At 41.7% G+C, this 19,245-nt stretch overlaps 1 protein-coding gene and 1 non-coding gene across 2 annotated transcripts; both read right to left on the bottom strand.

The window, feature by feature from the left end:
- Positions 1 to 396: 396 nt before the first annotated feature.
- Positions 397 to 18,821, bottom strand: spag17 (sperm associated antigen 17). The gene is made up of 49 exons (XM_053416709.1): positions 18,711 to 18,821; positions 18,215 to 18,349; positions 17,980 to 18,039; positions 17,719 to 17,847; positions 17,440 to 17,575; positions 17,024 to 17,212; positions 16,658 to 16,833; positions 16,243 to 16,431; positions 15,246 to 15,249; positions 15,007 to 15,098; positions 14,552 to 14,752; positions 13,527 to 13,631; positions 13,240 to 13,390; positions 12,907 to 13,122; positions 12,758 to 12,795; positions 12,539 to 12,655; positions 12,077 to 12,231; positions 11,890 to 11,990; positions 11,728 to 11,801; positions 11,147 to 11,356; positions 10,903 to 11,017; positions 10,444 to 10,581; positions 10,137 to 10,244; positions 9,727 to 9,896; positions 9,542 to 9,635; positions 9,148 to 9,302; positions 8,878 to 8,992; positions 8,627 to 8,781; positions 8,377 to 8,497; positions 7,902 to 8,254; positions 7,477 to 7,659; positions 7,226 to 7,335; positions 6,804 to 6,934; positions 6,531 to 6,664; positions 6,237 to 6,425; positions 5,859 to 5,972; positions 5,720 to 5,771; positions 5,364 to 5,454; positions 5,182 to 5,232; positions 4,801 to 4,894; positions 4,541 to 4,646; positions 4,311 to 4,350; positions 4,116 to 4,180; positions 3,739 to 3,875; positions 3,229 to 3,407; positions 1,333 to 1,393; positions 1,094 to 1,241; positions 579 to 743; positions 397 to 481 (listed from the first exon to the last, which is right to left on the bottom strand). Exons 1-49 carry the CDS (start codon positions 18,819 to 18,821, stop codon positions 453 to 455), a joined length of 6,192 nt encoding a protein of 2,063 aa, XP_053272684.1. The 3' UTR covers positions 397 to 452.
- trnag-gcc (transfer RNA glycine (anticodon GCC)) lies at positions 14,353 to 14,423 on the bottom strand. The gene has a single exon. It is a non-coding gene; the product is annotated as a tRNA-Gly (tRNA).
- Positions 18,822 to 19,245: the final 424 nt, after the last annotated feature.

Genomic DNA, 19,245 nt, shown 5'->3' with positions numbered 1-19,245 from the left:
CTGGGACTGCACCATAGACTCACTCAGGTGTAACTGCACAATAAATCATTTCTATCTGTGCAATTCTGTTACACTATATATTCTGTTACACTGTATATATTCTGATTACACTGTATATATTGCGTCTACTCTATGTGTATGTATATATTTCATTGTGCTTGCATTACATGGCATGCAATAAATAAGTAGAATACATTTATTACTTTCCTGATGTGTATTTTTTGACTATGCCCTTTGCTGCTGCCACACAGCAAATGTCCCCATTGTGGGACTAATACAGGATTACCTTATCTTAAGTCTTTTAAAGAGCACACAAATGTCCAGAGTTCATGTGTTAATACGGATTTTATTTTGGGGGGATAAAACAACAAAATCCATTCAAATTATTAGATTTTTGTGTTTATGATTTCTTAAGATGTGAATAATGAGAAATCAGAATAAAGATGGTGTCCTCATCGACTCGTTGGACGATTCAGATTTCCTGCAATTTACAAACAAGAACACATTCAGTGATACTGATATTCTTTCGACTCAAAGATGCGTAGCTTTGGTTTATAATTTGGTTTTAAGACACCGACCTGGTTTTGCAGCAGAACTGGTCAGGTGGGTATCGGGTCGTCTCTGTGAGACACCCTGACCATCTGGCAGACTGGAGGAGAGCTTGAGAACCCTGGAGCTTTTCTTTTTGTTTGCACTGGTGCGGTTCTGGAGAAAAATGTCGTACAACCTCACAGGAAGGATGGGTGAAACTGTTTAAGGACCAATATCATGCATCATTTATGTCACTACACAGATCTAGCTGTGTGACAGTTTGGGAATTTCACACATTTTATTTCCAATTAAACCTAAATTACTTCAGTTTCCTCCCTCTGAGGGAATTTAAAATAAAATGTGAACAACATGAAGAGATGCTGAATTTTGATTTCATTAAGTATTTACAAATTGATAAGTTGCGAGGACAATACAAGGCTGAATAGTAGCTCATATGGTTAAGGGAGAAAAAACTAAGTTTTAGGAAAATACTTGAATCTATAAAGAAAAGCTAAACTTTCTCCCAAAGTAAAAAGAATATCTTAAGTTAGTGGAAGGATATTGGCAGCGACTGGCAGGAAGAAGATGTCTGTCTCAGTGTGGATGATAATATCCTGGGAGATGTGTTTTTTTGTCTCTACATCTCCTTCTTGGGATGTACACTTGGCAAACAGCTGAACCTGCAGTTCAACCTGCAACCCAGCAGCCACCTGGACAAATACGAGTTGATTTAGGAAAAAAGCTCATTCAAACATGAGGATTCATATTTACTGTACTGGTAAGATCCAGATGGAAACGTACAGGCCCAGGATTGTAGATGACACGGAGGCCTGTGGAAGCGCGAGGTTGTTTCAAGTGAAACCTGCAAGAGATAAAAAACCAAAGTGGCCATGAATTCACCTGTGCCTCTCTGAACTGCCTGTGTACTCAATCATTCACCCATCTAAAGCTGCTTTCAGAAAGCAGCTTTAGTCTGACAACATTAGACTCAGTTCAGGTCTGCAATGCCCTGATCAAAATTGATCCAAAGAAAACGACCGGTGACGACAAGCTTGACCCTTTCTTTCTGAAAACCTCAGCTACTGTAATTTTTGAATATATCACTTACATCCTCAATCTCTCCATAACGACTGGTGTTATCCCTTCAACCTGGAAAACAGCCCATGTTCTCCCACTGCACAAGGGTGGTAGCACGAATAATATGAACAACTACAGGCCAATTTCAAAATTATCATGTCTCTCAAAAATACTTGAATCCTTTATTAATACCCAGCTAAAATCATTTTTATCACTATCGTCTTTCTTGAGTCCATCTCAATCAGGTTTTAGAGCCCGACATAGCACTATTTCTGCAGCCTCCCTTGTGGTCAATGATTTCATTACTGCGCTGGACAATAAGCTGTCAAGGTGGGCAAAATAACATCCCTTTTTTTAGATATCGACAAGGGGGTACCCCAAGGCTCTGTCCTTGGACCTTTACTTTTTATAATATATATCAATGAAATTGCCTCCACACTTACTCCACTTTCTCAAGTTCATCTTTATGCGGATGACACAGTTCTGTATTGTAGTGCCTCCAACATTGACTCCGCTATAAATAGACTGCAGCTCTCCTTCCACATGCTAGAGAAGCAATTAAGTGACTTGAAGCTAGTCCTGAATTGTGCCAAAACCAAATGGATTATTTTTACTAAAGCTAGAAGCACTGATTTTAACAGTTTAAAACTCTGCTCTAGAAATGGTACCACTCTGGAAAGGGTCACCAGCTATAAGTACCTAGGCATTTGGGTTGATGAGAAGCTCGATTTTAAACCACATGTGAATCAACTCGTAAAAAAGCTAAGAACAAAATTGGGATTTCTCTTTAGAAATAGGTTATGTTTCACTTTCCAAGCAAGAAAACGAATTATTGAGTCTGTTTTTATATCAGTTTTAGATTATGGTGATGTTATTTATGGGAACACATCCAAAAGCACATTGAAACCTCTGGATGCGGTATACCATTCTGCTCTGCGTTTTATCACCGGAGACCGCTATGGTACTCACCACTGTACTCTTTACAACAAGGTTGGCTGGCCAGCCCTGTCTGACAAAAGGGATGGTCACTGGAAGATTTATATTTATAAAACAATCATTGGGCTACTGACAGTCTATCTCTCCTCTCTCATCAGCTGGAACTGTAGTACCCACAATACCCGCTCCCAGAGCTGGCTTTCACTATATCTGCCGCGTGTTAGGTCTAACTTGGGGAAGACAGCCTTCTGTTTTAAAGCACCATACATTTGGAATGAGGTCCAAAAATCTTTAAAGTTGTCCTCATTTGTCTCATTGACGGAGTTCTCAAGTCTGGTCTCATGTACAGCTGACTTCTCCTGCATTGATTGTAACTACTAGTTGACTTGGCCATATTATTTTATACTGACGAATTGTTTTATACCTTGTATTACTGTATATATATATATGCATATTTATTTCATTCTTATTTATTCAATGTATTAACTCTTCTATGTATCAACTCTTTATTGTACCCTCGGCACCATTGAAAATGAGGGTCTTATCCCTCAATGTGTTTTCCGAGGTCTAAATAAAATATTCAATCAATCAATAAAAAACCAAAGTGGCCATGAATTCACCTGTGCCTCTCTGAACTGCCTGTGTACTCAATCATTCACCCATCATCAGGAGCATCGTCTGTACCTGCACGTGTCAACTCCCACGTTCTTCATCACCACAGTGATGAATGACGAGGTGCCCTCCTGCACTGTACCGAAGTCGATGGTGGACGGGAGGAGCACGAAGCCCCTCACTACAACATTTGGATTGATCAGAGAAATCGTTCGACACCTCCTCCTCAGTGGCTCGTCCAATGATAGGAACTGGAATAAAGGACAGTGTTGCGGGAATACAGGAGGAACAGTATTTGTTTGACAGAGATAGAGACAAATGTGTATAGATACATATGTTGTATGATTACAGGCACATCACCTCCTCTAGATGTCACTTTTTAATACTCACAGGTAGAAAATAGATACAGTAAATTGAAAAAAATAAAAAAACTGATAAAAGAAACAATTGATTTCCGTATTTACGACTGAATCCTTTTTTTACTAAATTAGCTATGTAATGTAATTAAATGTACAAATATTTGAATGTGGTTAAATAAAGTTGATCTACTGACATTTGATGTGTGTCTCACTGTTTGTGTACCTGTTGATTTGGCATACTGCGGGGTTTAGAGGCGAGGATGGAGGTTGGTAGTCTGACTTTAGTCCTCCTGGGCTCTCCAGTCACATCCACCTGGACAGACTTATATGGCCCAGGTGAACCCCTCTGACTGCTTTCACCTGGCACAGAGACACACAAGGACATAGTTATGTGTATTGGTTTTAAGACATATGTCATATGTGATTTAAAGTCTAATTTCTGATGATGCTTTAAATGGAAATGTCCCAGCAATATCAAGTGTAGTTACGGATTTCTAGACAATATCAGAGAACAGTCTGGCATTTGACACATCACTGGTGAGGTATCTGATTGGACGATTCATTTGAGCGTGAAGTAAATAAGAAGGGCAAGGTACAAACCAGCAGTCTGAGGTGTGGGGTTAGTGGGTCTCCTCACAGGCAGGATGTCACTTCCTGCTGCACGACTGAGAGGAAAATAACAGATGTTAAGCAGTTGGAACAGCATTATTTAGACATGTTATTTATGGAATAGTGAAAACATAATTAAACAGATGAAAAGCTAAAAACAGTTCTTTGTATGCTTTTCATTATTACCTTGCAGACTGAGATGGTGTTGGGTTTAAAGGTCGTGGGGCTGCAGTGACAAACACCAATACAGTAAATCTAACAGAACATATTTTAATCAAATCTACAATTATAATGCTTTTGAAGCAATTTGTCAATGGCTTTCAAATTGAATCCACATGGATTCCCAACAGGCCTCCCTTTAAATTGAGTTTCATCTTAGCAGCTATGAGTAAATCCTTACAAAATCATGACTTAACTGTTTTCCTGAGGAGCATCTTTCAGAAAGGGCTCGGCACAGTCTGACTTAGGGATTGGTGGAAGATCCATGGAGAGCCCCTTCATGTCTGGTGCTTGGTTCTGCAGCTGATTCGGAATAACACAAAGCTGCATCTCTCAGTGTACATTCTGCATTCCTCTATATAAATTCAGAAAGGTTGAATCAATGTGTTTTTTAGACTTTTTAATTTTTATCTACATACAATTATAAACAAAATATGAAAGTGGACACATACAGTACCTGGTATAGTGGAATATTTTCTGGGTGGAAATATGGAACAATGCTCTTCCTTCTCAAAGCCGCTCTACAAGCCTTCTCCTCACACAGCTCCTGTCTGGCTCACACATGCATGCAGAGAAAATGACTGATGAGTCGATGGCTGCTAGCACAAATTGAATGTACCTGTTGCCATGGGAGTGCCATAATTGCCATTATTTGTCCATTGTCTATTCTGCAATTATCTTTTAGTGCAATTGCAGATGCTTCTGTATGCTAAATATTATAATAATTCTCTTCAAAGGAGAAACACAGCAACAGCCATATGTATTCCCCTGCGACAATAACACATCAAATATTTACTTCAGATGTCATTTTAGTGCATTAATGTGTCTTTATATTAACCTGTATTGTGCATGTTTTTCAGTCCATTTTGACTCCTTCCCATTGACAGAGCTGAATAGGAGAGTAGGTTTAAAAAGACATTGTTATGGGTTAAAATATGTTATATAGGTTTAAAATATGTAGAACTGTCCTTTAACAGAGTTATTTCATAAATGCACATGTTTCATTTTAATCTCTCTTACCTCTCACTCTCTGCCGAGCTTGAGCTTTTGGAAATATCCGGCTGTTGAGCTTGTGCTCCAATACCTTGGCTGTAGAGACTCCCAATGTCCACTGTGGATACACACAGAAGAATTTAGAGGAAGTGTTGGTGACACACAACTGAAGTGAAACATCTAATAGAGTCACTTGACTAAAAACAACTAACCTCGACTTTACTTTGACAAAAATGTATTAATTTATTGAAAACAAACAATATTTTGATGATTAACACATATGTAATTGGTATCATTAGTCTGATTCCAGTCCAGTTCCAGCTGTTACAGTCTTTCACATGATATACAAGAACCAACACATCCATGCACAAAAAGGTGCCCACCTGAAGTCCTCTTCACAAAGGTGGGATTTGTATCCTCTTTCTCTCTGAAAGACTGAAAAAAATACACAGAATTAATTGTATATATATAAGTGCGATTGCGAGTGTGTGTGTGTGTGTGTTTGTGTGTTTGCGCACTGACCTGGACCAGATTGAGACGATCACGGGCATGGACACTCTCCTGATCAGTGCGAGGGTCTTTGACCTTCCTGGCTTCTGATCGCTGATCCCTCTCCATCAAGCTCTCGATGTATTCCTACAGTCAGAGCAACATTTAACATCTGTTACAATCTTGTGAAAAAATGTCCATAAAAGTCACAAATTAAAGTAATAAAAGTGGGATCGTTTTCAGATGCCTGCTCCTGCTGTAACCCATTTCCCTCTAAACCAAGAGATAAGTGTTCTCTTAACCTGCTTGGTTTAGCAAAGCTAGTATTTCAGCACAATAAATATAAAAGTTTTTTAAAAAAACACCACCTAATGACCATTTTTTTTAGAAAGGATGCTGGGTGAGTTCTACCTTCAGTCGTGCATCTATAGTATTTTTGAACAGCCTGGTAAATGGTTGGTGCTGGCACAGTTCCCTCATCTCCAGGACTTTAGGGCAGCTGTGGGCATGTTGGTGCTGTGCTGCAGAACCACCGGGCCGCTCTCTCAGAGTCAGACCTCGTCCCATGTTGGTACCAAATGCAGGACCCAGGCTTTTCTCCTAAGACAGAGAGAAACACAAAGAAACAGGGAAAGGTCAGCGATTGACCCTGACAGCGTTGTTAGCCTTTGCGTGCATGTACAATGTGTTTGTGTGGCCCAGTACCTCTTTTCTAGGGAAGTCACGCCAGTTGCGGTTTCTGAGGTTGGGAGGGGTTATGTCAGGGTTCTGTTTCCCTAGCGTCCACTGGGAACACACACTCTGGTGCCTGGGCTTGAGGATGGTAATACCAAATTCATCTGGGAGCACAAATGCACAAATTAAAGCACTAAAGAATGGCTACATGAAACCATAAAACCTTCCGATTAAATCCTCCACTCTGAAATACTATTGTATGATCATTGTATTTCCAAATTCAAATGATAATGAGCAGTGCACCTTGTGTGTCCGGCAGTGGTTCCTTCCGCACTGCTACGGTAGGGTCAGAGTAAGCCTGGTCGAGCAGCTCCTCCACAGTTTGAGAGCGCAGCAGTTCAGTACCTGAGCCGTCCTCATGTGCCAGAAACAGCCTAGAGGACGAGATACTGTATGTTTTCAAGCTTCAAGCAAAACTATCCATCCATATCCATTCCATCTCAGACTATTAATTATAAGAGTTTTTAGAAATTTTGATATTTTGGAGTCATCACATTATTACTGATCTTCTTTTACAGTATTGACAGTAATCAAATAGTTGAATATGTGCCCCCTGAGTAAATTATTATGATTATTATGGTATCTGACAATTCATAAACTGTTCATGAAGTAAAAAATCTTCAACAGTGTGGAAATATCAGGTGGATATATCTATGCAAGCCCACCTAGGACAATGTTTTCCATATTTGTCTTTCTCTTCCTCTTCCTCGTCGTGTTTCAGCGTGCTCAGAGCCGGATGGACGTTCAGCACTGATACCTGCCCATCCTCCATCACCTGCAACACAGTTTGTCCTTGTTTGCAACTGTTTGATGAAGTAAAGACGATGGGTACATTTCTGTCGCACAAGTTTAAAGATATTTCTGTGTTTTTGAGAAGAGGTGTTTTCTCAAGATCCTGACACACATGATAACTGACCTGGAAGTGGTTCCCATCAGCGTCTGTAATATCACAGGCCACTTTGTCTGTGTGACTCATGGTGTAGCTTCCTGGTTGGTTTGTGGGAGTATCACCCATCGGACTTGGGTTTACAAGTGGGTCAGAGGAGTAGACACACTTGCCGTCACTTTGGATCTGCAGGAGGCCGTTGGGTGGGAACACCTTGGACGCATGAAACAAACAAAAGAAGGTAAACAGAGAGATGGATCTTTATTGATGATTCTGCCTAAGATAGTCTGTCATCAAATTCTGCAAGATTAGACTTATGTTTTACTGATGTCTTAAAGACTGACACTTGGGTGGACAGAACTGATATATGTAGGCTTAAAACACTCATTTCCATCAAGATAATCCAACTTTTTTATTTAGAAGAACAAAAACATATTTGGCATAAACGTCCCCACCTGATAGGCTCCTTGCTTGTTCCCAGTGATGACAGTTCCATCAGCCAAAAAGACGTGAGCCGTGTGTCTCTCTGGATACATCACCACTGTAGCGTAGCCCTCCTTCTCCACCAACATCACTCTCTCTTTGGTCGACACGCTACCTTCATCAGTCTCACATGCGCTTGTCTCACCATTCTCTTTTGCAAACTCGCTCTCCACACCATTCTTACTCAATGCACTTTCGTCACACTCCCTTTCATCGCAAACATCCTCACAGGCCATCAACTCTGTATTATCCTCCTCCTTGCCACATGCTTTCCCTGCATTGTCCCTGCTTTTCTCGTTAAGAGTCACACTCTTATGCTGCTCCTCTGGAAAGGTAGCAGACACAGGTACTCAGGTCAAAAAACTATAATTGGCTAAATGATTTAATTTGTGAGTTTGTTTTTCAGGTTTGTTTGATTGGTTGGTTTGTGCACCGTCTGCTGGTCACCTGTGTTTGATGGTTTTTCTTGGTGGAGACTGGTGATACGGGTTCCATCTGCATGATCCACAACTGAAGAGCCATCTGAGTTCTGGACAGAAACCACCAGATCCTCCCTGCTCAGCATCACCTGACACAACAACACATGCCAAGCTCAACCATAGTGTCGAATCAGTGTATCAATGTCAGACTGGGCCCTGTGTGTCTCGGACAATTTTGAGCTTTTATAATGATAACCTGAGTAATTCTGCACTCTTACCTCATGAGTTACGGAGTCCGTTGCCTTGTAGGCGAGAACAGGGACGGTGGGTAAGTGTTTGTGTGTGGTCCCCACTGTGCAGATGCGAGCCCCAGAGGGAGTCGTAGTTAACCAACAACCTCTCTGAGCATCAGCCGCCTTCTCTTTGCTCTGTTCTGTACACAAAGGGTACAAAGACAATATGACCATGGGGGTCATTGAAAATTATATTTGATTATCTTCACAGCGGGGAGGCTGCACTGCAGTCTGACCTTTCATGTTGACTTTAGCTTCATTAGGAGTGTTTTCCTCCTTGACCTCAGAGTCAGCCACCCACACTGGACCACCATCCTGGCTGAAACTGACTGACCCATCTGCAAACAGCACCTGCAGTACAAACAGATGAAGCTAATGGTTTGTGTGCCTGTGTTGGTGTAATGTCGTCACTATTAATAATATAGGAATCCTTGATGTTGGGTACAACTACCAGTTGTAAACTTGTTAGCATGTTTGTCTCTTTATGATAATGTGTGTATGTTTACCTCCGTGGACCCATCTCTCATGTGACGGATCACAGCTCCCTGGCTGGTGACAATGCGGGACAGTTCCTTGGAGAGGGAGGGGTCCAGAAGCTGCCCCACCTCCCCCCTACCATGGAGAGGAAAGCTCTGTCTCACCTGCATCTCTGAGGACTCTCCTGGAGGCACAGATTATGTGATCAATATTTGAGAGTGAATATATGAGGGCATATAGTGGTAATGGAATTCTGGGATATACAGTTACTGCAGTCAATCTAGGAACACAATGTCACAGCTCTTGAATTTTATTTCTATTCTCACCTCAAAGTACACAAGCCTTTTGTAAGAATGTGAGGAAACACAGACCTGAGAGCGAGGGTCTACATACAGTACATGTATAACACTGTGTATAGCTGACCTGGAATATCCTCTCTCAGAAACTGCAGCAGGAGGCCGTTAGGGACAGACAGGTTGACACCGTTGAATGGACTTGATGGCCGTGCTTCACACAACTTAGACGACAAACAAACACAATTGTTAATATAACAACAATATTGTTATTTGTTAAGATGAACGTGTGTGTCTTTTTGTGTGTTTATGCACGTTTTGTGAAACCTGGGACACTTGAGTACTGTTCTGGCTGGATTGGATTTGTTTATTGACAGGATCTGAATCCAGGTCTGTATTCTTGAGGTCCAGAGAGGAGGAAGCAAGAGGGGCAGGGACTTGGGTGGTTGTGTCTGTGATGCACCCGTCTGTTTCCTGGGTATTCACTAGAACATCACCAAACAAAACACTGTCAACAGCTTTTTCAGTATGTGCCTGCATAGTGAAGAAGATTCATATACTTCCACCCCGAACATAATAATAAGGATAACTGGAACAATAGCAATCATTGCATTATAATTAACAAGAGTCAAATTGTTTTCAACATTGAGTAAAGACTAAAATACTAACATGCAAATTAAACTTCACAAAGACTGAACATTGGATGAATGAAAATATGAAACTACCACCTCTGAATTCTCCTGTGGGGCCATAGAAGCTGTATGAGAGGTGAACTCCGTTGTTTAGCACCGCTGTGAGGGAGCCCTGCTTCACTCTCTTCTCCTCCCGAGGCTCTGAGACAAGAAATGATGTGAACACAGAATCATTCACCGGTCATCTTAGTTTGTTCAACTGTACTATCTGCAAAATAACTTTAAAAAATGTGGAAGTGTGGATGAAAAGAATCCTAAAATTACAAAACACTTTCTCATGTAGCCACTTCTCTGCACTCGGGGCGGTCATTTGTTTCTGTGTTGTGCTAAGCGTCTTTACCTTTACAGTCCTTTTTGTCAGAGGTTTCTTTTTTGGGGGGCTGACGGGAAGGTCTTGCAGGAGGAATAACAACCTCGTTGATGTGTGTGTAGAAATGATGTCCATCCTTCTTCACAGCCAATTTCATTAGGCAGGAACCTGGAATAAAAACGGCACAAAATTCGTCCGAGAGCACAAAAGCACCGGTCAACCACTAGATATCAGTGTTGAATAACTTAAATTCACTGTTATTCATTCGGCAAATAACTGTACTGCCTCTGCACATTTAATTCCTTTATTACACAAATGGGGCTGTAGAGAGAAATGCTGAGAGAATACTTAAGCTAAGCCCAATACAATTCCCAGTATGTATTTCTTTGCAATGATCTCTCAACATCTAAGCTGTTTGCTGGTATGTGTCCTGAACTGACGTTGGTTAGATTAAATCTGGATGTCAACACGTTCCTTCTTGAAAAATACCTTCAACATAGATGATATTCTCCACAGTGATGTGTCCTCCATCTGAGGGGAAAAGGTGCTGGAGACGACCTGACACATGGATCAACATCCCATCCATGCTGTAACCTGTGAAACCCTACACACCATGCACACATAATGATGCATTACTTGTGAGAGGAAACAACTGATCATCTACTATCTGTTTTTATCTTTAATGCAATCATAAAGGCGGCTGATTAATATGTTTCTATTTGTGTGCCCTCACATGGAAGGGTTCTTCCGTCTGATGCAGCTCCTCGTTTTCCTCCCCAGGGGGCACTGTGGAGGACTCTATGGGGGTCGTAACTGGCACATCATTCTTGTTGTCTGTCGTCTTGTCCTCCTCCTTCGGCTTCTTGCCTTTCGGTGTATTCTCCCTCTTTAATTTCTTGGCCATCTCCTCCTCCATCAGCCGGTCCTGCTCCAACTTCAAGGCCTGTAACATCATGCTCACATCATTATAAACTGCAGTCAACATGTGAGAAACTACCAGTAATGTTTGGAGATTTGAAGAGGTCTATCTGGTCCTGTTCTATTTTTAGTAAATAGATGGGAGGATGTCACGGCTGATAATTCGAATTGGGTCAAATTGATAAACTGATCTCAGCCAAACAATTCTTATTTGAAGTGATCAGGGATGAGACTTTTAGACTGCTGTGAATGTGTCTGGAACAAAACATGATATTGCATCCTTCTATGTGATCCAGAGGTAACCTGTTCGGACAATTCTTCCTCAGTTTGAGGAGGGACGTAGTTTGGTGTAGTTTGGTGCATGATTGCAGAAATCGTGTGTCAGCTGGTACGAACTTTAAGAGACTCTTTTCTGATGACAGGCTCCAAAGTGGTCTCCTCCTCCACTGCAGAATCTTTAACCTTTTCATCTAGTTCAGGATAAACAAAGATTGCATTTGTACGTATGGTATTATATCAATTATTAATGTCAGAGCCTTGTGTCGAAAGCTGCAGCACCTTCTGTAGACTCAACAAGGCTGTGTTGAATTGCTTCCATCTTTAATTCCTCCCCTCTTGTCCAATCCAATATGATATCAGCAACATGTTCCAGATACTTCCTATCAAGAGGTAACAGAGTTCAGTAATTTGTTTCATTCTCACACAGAAAAAATCATCATGTTACAATTAGAACTTGCAGTCTGACCTGAACTTGACATCAGTGTGAAGCACTGCATCCCAGGATTCATTGCACTGGTAATGGAGACTTTTGGGATTGTGGCAAAAAATGTACCGGATGTTATTGTGGCTTCCTCTGAAAGTGTCAAGGCAGCAGTATTCCTCCGATGCAACCTGGAGTACCTATGCATAAACAATAAAACCAAATTGAATTACACATATTGTATGGTGATATAAGTGTTTTTCTTAAAATCTTGAGATGTACAACATGCTGCTCTGGTGTATCCCCTTAAGTGTGTCTCGTTTGTTTTATAATTTATCCCGGAGTCTGACAATTAGTATGCTAATCTGATGCTGTTTAGGGTTAGGTCTGATTAGAGGATTAGGTCTGACACAATTAGCATATTTAACAACACTAACAAGGTGAGCAACACGTATGGCAGGAATAACTGTTTACTCATGCTGATACAGACAAGATAACAAAGAACACCTGTGGGAAGATGGAAGGGTCGTGGTGTTCTGCGTAATGCCAGTCAGACAGAGACCTCAGCCTACAGCTCTGGATGTCAGATAGCTCCAGAGGATGACACACTCTCTCAATTAACTGCTGGAGAAAGAAAACCCACATGAAACACTACTGGGAGGAAAACATGCTCTTTATATTACAAAAATGTCAGAGGCTGTTGCAATGAGAAGATTTGAACAATACCTCTGTGTTACCAGGCTCCTCAGTTAGAAATGTTGGACCTATAATTGAAATAAATTATGAGGTATAGTAGTAGAGATGGACACACATTTGTATGTAACCAAATATCTCAACATCACATTTACTGAATCCATAAAACAAAGGTAACAAACCTTTAGTCTTTAGTTTATGAAGCAGCTGTTTCGCGTATGATTGGGGATTGTCCCAGGGGATTATTGTGGGTGTCTCCTGCTGCTGTGCTGGTTCCAGTGCTCCCTGTGTTCCTGCAGTTTTCTGTAGTACACTATTTTGGTCCAGTCTGGTCAGTGGCATAGTTTCAAACACACTCTGATGAAGCAGACGCTCCACCTGGGGCCATGACACAACATCTGCAGGATGACATCACATTATAAGGCAACATCTTCCAGATTGATAAACATTACATTGTGTAAATTATAGGTGGGTATTTATTGAGGTGGGTGCCTTTGATAGTTTCTGAACCTGACCATCTGTGCAGTAGTGTTGCAGCTGCTGTTTGATAGCCATCCAGCAGGAGCTGCTCTTTCTCGGATCAGCCACAGAATGGATTAGCTCCCAAACTGGACTCAACTTTATCATGGACAACTCCACCGCAGCTGGATCAAAACCCTTCACAGCCTATGAGAAAGTCATATACGCACACAAAAATACAATGTATGAACACCCTTGTGGTCCAAACATAAAATTAGGACAAAAAAGATATAGAGATTACACTAACAACACATATCAATTAAAACAGAAAAGATCTATTTACACTTATGTCCCTCAAGCGCAGTGCCCTCTCATCATGGTGTCTGATAACCAAAGGGTCATCCGACTTCTTCTTGTCCTCCTCTGCTCCAAACGTCTCCTCTAGTCTCTAACACAGAAGATCAACGAGAAGGAGATAAGAAAAATATTTCATTCTGGGTAGAGTTTGTCTGAAAAGTCAGGAGTTAATGGAGAAATCCTTCGTGAATCTTTACAGTTCCAATAAACAGTTAATTCTCCCTCTGGGTTTGGAGAATAGAGATTGGGTGTATTAGGTAAACAAGTGCAATAAAGTGAAATATCAAATAAAGCAAATGAACCAGCTTCTGTCAAAATCCGATCGTCATTTTAAAGCAACTCACACTCTTTATAATGTGACATTGATAACAAGTATGGGATGACTGTACCATCTGCTGATGACAGCTATGCTTTAGAGTTCTGTCACTAAGGTTGTAGACAGCAATAAAGCATACCTCTCCTCACATGGACCAATAAAGAGGATCAGTATCAACAAAGCTTTCAACACATTAATTATAAAAACCTCTGAGATTCTCCTGTGTGTCAAAATATACTTGTGTTAAAGATCCTGTTTTTAACACTCTTGTTTAAAAAAGCACAAAAGGAGGAAATGAGGGATGAGTGCGATTGCCTGACACATGCTTTACGTCTACTGTGGAGTCCGGTCTCAGCCAGTTCACCCTCCCCCTCAAAGACATCTCAGCCCCCTTCTTTTCCATTCGTTCAGTGAGACACTCCTGCCGTGACGCAGCAGGTTCTACGCAACCTAGTATCAAATTTCACAGATCCTCCTCCCGTCTAAAAGTTTATGATGCATTGGCCGGGAATCGAACCCGGGCCTCCCGCGTGGCAGGCGAGAATTCTACCACTGAACCACCAATGCTACACATTCAAATAAGTATTATGTCAGCAAAAAAAATCTACGTGTGTGTATACAGTTGTATGTGTATGCACAAAGGCTGTAGGACTGTTGGTATTAAGTGTGTAGTTTGATGTTATGGCCACTCCTACCTTCTTATCTCCCTCACTCTGCACCACCGTCACTAAGCCGTCTAACATTTGGCCTCGCTCCTCTTCTGTGTGCACCAGAGGCAGGCAGCTCTGCAGCATGTAGTGGACCAGCTCGTAGTCTAACCAGGAAGCATCATGGGGTTTGGGCTTCTTTGTCATGCGAGACTGTGCTAGGTCAGACTGCTCAGAGGACATCACAACCTGAGGACAAAGACACATTTGGTGAAATCAATTTGGGGTTAAAGGAAGTTAGACGAATATCTACTGCTCATTCAGCTCAGTTCTGAGACTGGGACTGCACAGTCAGATCGCTCTGACATAGGAACCAACAGAATCAATCATCACATGTGCCTGCAAAACGCCAATGGTGCTCAGTAAAAGCTACATGCTTTAAATGCTTTAAAATCTTGGTCTGGCCATACACTCATAACCCACACACCCGCATGTAAACAGACCTGCTCCAGCATACAGTGCATGATCAGGGGCACTGAGCAAGCTTCAGGTGGAACCAGGTTCAGTAGGTCGCTATAATAACGCATGTCCGCATCTGTAGAGACAGGGGGCAGTTGGGTCCACAAAGACGAGAGGATAGGAAAGAAACAAGTTACTTTTGTCATTCTAGTTTTTAAATTAAAAAACCCACAAGTATATGCCAAAAATACATCACAGAGCAGAGAAATGTGTTTACCTTTACCTGTCTTCTTCTTGGACTGTGGAGTGTTGGGGGTAAGGGGCCGCCCACCCTAGCAAGAGAAACACTCAAAATACTCAGAGTAATAGGTTTTGATATATTGAGACTCTGAAAACATATGGCAGCCAACGGATTACAGTTCACTGGACAGATTAAGATAGCTGATGATACTGTATTACAGACTGTATGACAATGAACACACATCACTATGATGATCATGGTGGGGGAAAGCTATTAGACCCATATGACTTCAGCAGCTCTTTCCAATGTTTTATCTATTGCAGTCATGCTGGAGTTTTCTAAGTGTAGCTGTGTTACAGTCCCTTAAGACAAAATTCAGAAATGTTTGTGGTTTCTGCTTATTAAATACTTTTGTTTATTTATACTTACTTAAAACACAAGTGATATTTTAAATTACAATTTACACCTAACTCTTTTTTATGATGTTTTATATACTAAACAATTATCAATAATCAACAAAGCCTGTGAGCTCAGCAGCAGAGTGGCGCAGCGGAAGCGTGCTGGGCCCATAACCCAGAGGTCGATGGATCGAAACCATCCTCTGCTAAGGTTTTTTTTTTTTTTTTTGGTAAATGAAGAAGTGCGATTTAGTAATCATGTTGTTAGCAATACTACTTCTAACACTGACTGCATAGTGGTGCTCCAGCGATCCCTACACCGTTAGGCTGTGAGTAATAATATGAGTTCAACGAAGTAAGTGAGCTCAGCAGCAGAGTGGCGCAGCGGAAGCGTGCTGGGCCCATAACCCAGAGGTCGATGGATCGAAACCATCCTCTGCTAAGGTTTTTTTTTTTTTTTTTGTAAATGAAGAAGTGCGATTTAGTATCTTAAGGGATTCAACAATAACAGCTAAACAAAATATTTTAAGACATAAATGGGCTGAGGGAATGCATTTTAAGAACGTTTGAATGAGGAAAATAATCTATAGTTTATTACTAAATAAAAATAATCCTTGGTTGCAGGTCTATCATGTGGTTACACTGATTGTCGTGTGTTTATCATGTGTACTGTATGTGTGTACCTCTTTACGCTGAAAATCCAAACCGACAACAGTGGGTAGATTGATGAAATTGCTGTTGTCTAGGTATTGCTGATGCTGCCTGCGCCAGTCCAAACAGTCATAGATGAGATAGGCAACACTGTCAAAGACTCGACTTCCCAATTCCAGCTGGACACACACAGTAAACCCAAACAAAGATGAGAATCAAAATCAAGTCAAAGGCAACATCAGACAAGCAAACACAGTGAGACCGAGACATTGAGAAGACAGAGGCTGAGAGTGATGATAAGGAAACAGCAAGAAGGTGAGACAAAACACACACCATGCAGGAACAAGAAACCATATGTTATGCGAGAAAATCAATAATGAGAACACATCTAGAAACAAATCTCACCAGAGAATCAGTTTTCTGTGGCTTGATTGACGGTAAGAGATCTGGAACAGTGTAGCTGAGCTGAGCCAAATTGTGGAGCTTGGAGTCGAGTGGAACGCTGTCCAAAACTGGTCTCAGGCCTGCCCAGAAAAGATCCAGTCTCCTGGCCCGTGCAGCCCGCTCCATGCTGCCTGAGTCTGTGATTTATTGATTCAATTCATTCCTCATATATGTTAAAATGAATCATCTCAACTGTAAGTACGCGATATTTACTCCTTAGATTAATATACACCGATACTTTGAAAGCATGGCTAAGCTTTGCACTTTTAACTTCAGCCTCATTATTTGGGTAAAGAGGGAGATACACTTATACTGAAAGATAATTACCTGCATCCAACACTGGAGATGAACTCGGACGCAGCTCTTTGCCCTCAGACGTTTGTTGTTCCTCCTCTGAACACACTTTGATGACATTGGCTACATGTACACCAATGGCATCAAGGACCCAGATCAGGTGGGGCTGGTGGAAACCCAGCAGCAGGATGTAGTGCTGAGGACCATCGTCTGGCTCATCATCTGCACCCACACACATATATAAAAGACAAAAGTGTGTTAATACATCTACATGTAAACACACACACACGTACAAACACACACACAAGCTCTTGTATATAATAATTTCTTATAGTTTTGTGTGGGGGTTGTAATCAGTTAGAAGGAAGTGTATGTATGTTCATGGTGGTTGTCAATAGAGTGTTATTTCTTTGTCCGCTAACCGTTTTAATTACTGTCTGTGTTTTTACCAATGAATGTAGTTGGCTCAACTTCTTCCCTGCGTTTGAGTTTGGTTTTCTTCTCCGTGGGAGGCGGACCCTTTCCCTTTTTGTCAGGGCCCTTCTTGACAGGGGTTGAACCGGCCTTTGCCATCTCTTCCAGAGCCTTAAACAGAAGGGGACACAGAGTAATACAAAACTGATTGGCCAGCAGCTTTTCAGTGCACAAAAATAAGATTCAAGAAACATGGCAACACTTTATAGTTTCCCATGACCTGAGTGGAAATCCACTCACAATCCAAGACTCACCTGCTCAGCCGCCCTCCTCTGCTGATCATTGGTTTTGACCTGCAGCAGCTGGAACTTCAGTATTTTTGCCATCAGTTCACAGGGAATCTCTTCTCCTGCATCCAACAGCAGCTTTGCAGACTCTGTAACCTGCACATACAAAACCATATAAGCCACAATAGAGCAAAGATTAAAGCACACAAACAGTGTTTTTTCAGACCACTGTCTAATTAAAAATATAAAATCTCTGCTAGTTACCCCTCTAGGACATCTGAAACTTACCTCATAGAACATGGGGGTATCGTCTTTTCTTTTTGATTTTGGATTCCCCAAATCCTGGATCTGTAATAACAAAGTTGCAAAACAGTTTGATAAAAGCTGAGATTTAACAGAAACAGATAATTATAGGACAGTGAGTACAAGGTTTGGTACTATTGTGACCTAACGGGAGAGAAAACACAGAAAGAACAACAGCTAGGAGACACAAATAATAATAAAAGAAAGCAAATAAGTTGACCATTGCGATGGTGCTGTCCAGGGTCAACGAGGTGAATAGTTTGCGTTGAGATGGCTGTAGGGCCAGAGCCTGGATCAGCTCGTCAACCTCCAGGCTTCTCCCAACCACGAAGGAGACACAGGCCCGCCATGAGTCCTGGAAAAGAGTAAAGACAACATGATGCAACATCCTCCAGGGCATGTTTGCGTGTTTTCATATGCCTCTCCGTTTCAATTAGAGTTAATCGAAGTGCGGATTAACGCCGACAAAACAATCGCATGAATAATGTGGGAAAACTGCACTGATGTCACTTCTTTGCAAGTTTTTTGGGATCCTACTTTCTTCTGCGTACACTGGCTAACACGCGTGAAGCATTTTAACGCAGTAGCTAGCAACCCTGGCCCCGCCCCAAGTGCAGCCAGGTATCACGAACACAAGAGCCTTCGCAGTTTCACTTTGTGGGGTTAAATATGAATATTTGAGAAAACAGGTCAAACCAAAAGAGAGAAAAACCAACCTCTTCAAACTGGGCCTCGGTGAGACCCGCCTCCCAGTTCGGGTTGGCAGGCTCTTCTCCGTCTACGTTGGGCTTCTTGGCGGAGTTCTTCTTACTGGCTTTTGGTGGCATTTCAGTAGCGCCAAGTTCAAATCGTGGCCGCGGTGGATCGGAGAGGCACTTCCGGTGTCAACAGAACCTGCCGCTGTCTTGGTTGCCTCACTGTTTAAAGGAAGCTGCCTGTGAAGCCACCAGTCAAGGGATGACAAGCAATTTAGAGGCAACTGCTGCAGTTGCCACTGCCACCACACTGTCTGAGAGCAGCTACAGCTATTTGTGATTTATTCAATGAGATATTTACTGGTTTATGAACGTTCATTTGATGGTTTGTAAACTCTCGGGGGGTTGGATTCAAAACGAGTCGAGAAAAGCTCCACATCTATCAGATCCATATGCCTGATCGTGGTGTCTATGGATGGGTAATAACTCAAAGACTATTCCCGGTATCAGCTACAGTGGGACTGACAGTCATATAAACGAGCGTGTGTCTCCATAC

The sequence above is a fragment of the Pleuronectes platessa genome, chromosome 23, assembly GCF_947347685.1.
Source record: "Pleuronectes platessa chromosome 23, fPlePla1.1, whole genome shotgun sequence".
NCBI classification, from domain to species: Eukaryota; Metazoa; Chordata; class Actinopteri; order Pleuronectiformes; family Pleuronectidae; genus Pleuronectes; species Pleuronectes platessa.
The sequence above is the reverse complement of the archived record's forward strand: the minus strand, read 5'-3'. Positions and strand labels throughout refer to the sequence as shown.